The 4,183-nt window shown below is 40.7% G+C and overlaps 1 protein-coding gene across 1 annotated transcript in view; it reads left to right on the top strand.

The window, feature by feature from the left end:
• The window catches only part of LOC104942325 (protein FAM219A-like), a 17,990-nt gene that overhangs the window by 7,701 nt on the left and 6,106 nt on the right, over positions 1-4,183 (top strand). Inside the window, exon 2 of the mRNA XM_010767529.1 lies at positions 1,338-1,454. Coding sequence (XP_010765831.1) covers positions 1,338-1,454 — 117 coding nt within the window. The remainder of the gene's footprint in view (positions 1-1,337; positions 1,455-4,183) is intronic.

Here is a 4,183-nt window from a genome sequence, read left to right as displayed (position 1 = left end):
TGGTTCCCTCCTACATTTGCACATATATCTGTCAAAGAGAAAGTCTATATGGCCTGCGCTCCCAAGATTTGATTCAGATGCTGGTTCCTACAATGAGAACAAAACTGGGTAAAACAGCTTTTAAATTATGCTTCCCCCACAGCTTGGAATAATGTACAGAAGGAGCTGAAACTCTAGGGGAATTCAGGTCCATCCTAAAGGACAGAGAACACGACACCATTGGTAGATGTGAGTGTTCGTATATCCAAAAATCGTTTTAANGTTAAATATGCCGCTTGGATATAATGTACAGAAGGAGCTGAAACTCTCAGGTGTTCTCTGTCCTTTAAGATGGACCTGAATTCCCCCGTAGTGATTACATCTGAGAGTTTCAGCTCCTTCTGTACATTATATCCAAGCGGCATATTTAACAGCTGTTTTACCCAGTTTTGTTCTCACTGTAGGAACCAGCATCTGAATCAAATCTTGGGAGCGCAGGCCATATAGACTTTCTCTTTGACACATATATGTGCAAATGTAGGAGGGAACCAACCCAAGCAGAGATTTATAAATAAAACCCAACCAATGGGAAAGTCTGCGAGCAGACAAAGATGGCCAATTAGCAGCAGCATATAAAGTGCAATAGTGTACTCGATATCCACATCCAGTAATACATCGTAAGGCACAATGGTACACAGTATCCAAGCTCTTTAGGCACTGGTCAGAGGCATTCATGTATAGCAGATCACCATAATCCAATACAGGTAAAAACGTTGCTGATATCAAATGTTTCCTAAAAGAAACCTAATTTTATTTTTAGCTTTNCATTAAAAACTGGCAAAATTTAAAACGATTTTAGGATATACGAGCACTCACATCTACCAATGGTGTCGTGTTCTCTGTCCTTTAAGATGGACCTGAATTCCCCCATAGTGATTAAATCTGAGAGTTTCAGCTCCTTCTGTACATTGTTCCAAGCTGTGGGGGCAGCATATCTAAAAGCTGTTTTACTCAGTTTTGTTCTCACTGTAGGGACCAGCCTCTGAATAAAATCTTGGGAGCGCAGGCCATATAGACTTTCTCTTTGACACATATATGTGCAAATGTAGGAGGGAACCAACCCAAGCAGAGATTTATAAATAAAACCCAACCAATGGGAAAGTCTGCGAGCAGAAAAAGATGGAAACAAGCTAACCTCAAACATTCATTTATTCGGGCCTTTCCACACATGTTTGATCTATTTATGAACTGTTTCATTCACATTGTCGTTGATAGGTTGTTTTATGCATAACAAAAAGGTGTTGATTATTCATTAATGCCTCAGTAATGCACATTTCTGCTCATCTCTGTGTCTCCAGGACCCGGCCTCGTCCACGGCTTCAGAGGCGGACTCCGACACCCGAGAGGGGGAACCTGTCACCATCAACTACAAGCCCTCTCCCCTGCAGAGGAAAATAGGTGAGGAAGAGCTATACGTTATTTTTTAGGCCAAGTGAGTCCCTGTGGGAATCTGCATATCCTGTAATCAACTGCTTATTTAAAGTCCTGGAAAGACTATCTGCTCATATTTCGAGATGTGTCATCATCTCCAGGTTAGAAAGAGATTGTGTTACATTTGACTTCCTCTGGTGATGGCCTCTGAAGAGTCTAGAAACATGTCGAGAGAACTCTCCTATAGCAAGGCTGTGTGGTAATTGAGTGTTGTTTAATCATCCTTGTTATGCTGCTGAAATATAATTAAGAAGTACATTTAAGGATATCTATATCAGAGAAGACTGTCATACGTTTCCAAAGCCTACGGTGTTGCCCTGCAAAGATATCTCTTCTGAGCAACAGTCCCATACCCAACAAGTATTTAATTGACACCTTAATCTTCACACACAGGAGCTAGAATAAGTAAAGGTTTGGCCTTTAGCTTCAAATGTAACTCAAACAATGACCTATTAATAAATGTATTGTTGCAGCTTGAATCCATTTAATTGGTTGATGTCCATGGCAGCATTGTTAGCCACTCTGGTTTTGTTTTACATTTGGGAGTTTGAGTCTCTTGTGAAAAGCTCCAGTCCTTGAAGTCTAATTTCAGCACCTTGGAGAGAGTCCAGTGAGCAGCAGCGCCTCTTTCTTATTGTTCTCCTACTGTAGGACTTTCTTAGCCAAAGACTTAAAGGGGACCTATCATGCAAAATGCACTTTGTGATGTCTTTTATACATAAATGTGTGTCCCCGGTGCGTCGGGGAATCACGCAGCCCACTGATGGCAATGCAGTGGAAACAACCATCTATTCTTTCTGCACATCACACACACACACACACACACACACACACACACACACACACACACACACACACACACACACACAACGAGCGGATACAGATTCCATCCGAGCTGACGTCAGCCCGGAATAATTGGTGGCGGACCCACAGAAAGTTGCTATCAGAAACAATGCCTGACGTGTTTTGGACGTAATATTGTCTTTGTTTACATTAGCAAGCCTCGCTAACACTCAGAGCTAACCTGTACTGGAGAGCACATGTGTTTAAAAAGCAGGAAATAAAAAAAGAACTCACCTTGTGATAAACCCGCAAGAGAAAAAGTATTTGAGCTCCATACTATTTCAGAAATAATCCTTGACGTGGTTTAAACAGGATGGCGTTTTATCACAACCGAATTTAACTTCTCCAGTAGAATTCTGATCAGGCATTAGCTCCGCCTCCTCTTCTTTCTTTTTTTCAAGCTAAGGACCCAAAATCTGCCTTTCTCTAACAGGGCTTCAAAAGAGGGGTTTGAGCAGTATGAGGCATGGCTACAATGGGTGAACTGTTTGGTATTTTGAAAAAAAAACTTCACAGACATGTTTTGTATAGGTATGGCCCTACAATATATGTTTCAAATATAGCATGATAGGTCCACTTTAAAGAAGTACATCAGGAAGAATTGCATGGAAAGGGTTGTTGTATTCTACATCGATACTATATGTTTTAAGTAAGACCATTATGTTTCATATTATTCTGCTCATCAGGTGTTCAACCTTTTAATTACATGTAAACACTGTCAACACATTTCCTGTTGATCAAATACAATCTGAACCTATTTCCTGAAGTATTCATGCCTGTTTAACCATCGGATGTAAAAGGCTGTAATCTGAATTATGTACTGCCATTATGGTGACACAATGAATTAAGTTATATTATATAGTGTCACTAATGTATTTGAATATGTTCACTAGTGATGGGAATTCCTGCTCTTCTTGGTGAGCCGGATCATTTGGCTCGGCTCACCAAGAAGAGCCGGCTCTTTCGGCTCCCTAACGGCTCTTCAGTTTACCACATATACCTTTTATAACTCAATCAAATGTAGCCCTGTTTTGACTAATGATTCATTTGTGTACACACTTAAATTATTCAATATATCCTTTGTACTGAAGTATTCAAAAGTAAAAATGACATGTTTAATATCAATTATTTGCTGTGGTCAAATGTTTTCATTGCATTTACAGACCCGTGTAACTCTCTGATACCACCCCATGAATGCACTTGTAGAACCACGCTACACAAAGCAGACAGCAACACCTATAAACACTTAAGCATAGACATTTAAAAAAAGGGGCTACTGTATCGACATTTAAAAATTATATTTAAAGAAAAAGCCCTAACAAAACAGCAGGGCTCTATTTCAGTATTAACTATAGAAAAAAAGACAGCAACAGCTGACATCAAATCTTTGCTGAGCCTAAGGATAATCATAAATAAATAACATAGTGAAAATAAATATATTGTAATGCTCAGTACAGCAGCATCCAACCGTCTCTAATCCTTGGATATTACATGTCACTGCATGCATGCACGAAGCAGCTGTAGCGCGGAGATCATCATATCATTCTGTCTTGTATTACTTAACAAAAAAAAACGGCTCGTTCGCGGGCGCGAGCCGGTTCCCTTTAAAAAAATGGTATTATTATTTTATAACCGCAAGCCGTTATCGTCATGGGAGAAGGACACACACAGCCTGCCCAGGTGGACGCGCGCGAACGCGACAACGAACNGGAAGAACTAAATAAATACAACGGCCTCCCAAGACGAGCTCGCCTCTCTCCAGTGAGTGGGTTATTGAATCCGAAGCGTGTTGCTTCTGCCCTGGGAGACGACAGAGAGTCATCCCCGCTGTTTCCTCGACCACGGTCTGGGAGCCGACAGGAAAGTTCAA

The sequence above is a fragment of the Notothenia coriiceps genome, unplaced genomic scaffold (genome assembly GCF_000735185.1).
Source record: "Notothenia coriiceps isolate Sejong01 unplaced genomic scaffold, NC01 NC01_scaffold00004483, whole genome shotgun sequence".
NCBI lineage: Eukaryota > Metazoa > Chordata > Actinopteri > Perciformes > Nototheniidae > Notothenia > Notothenia coriiceps.
This window is presented reverse-complemented; position numbering and strand designations above follow the sequence as displayed.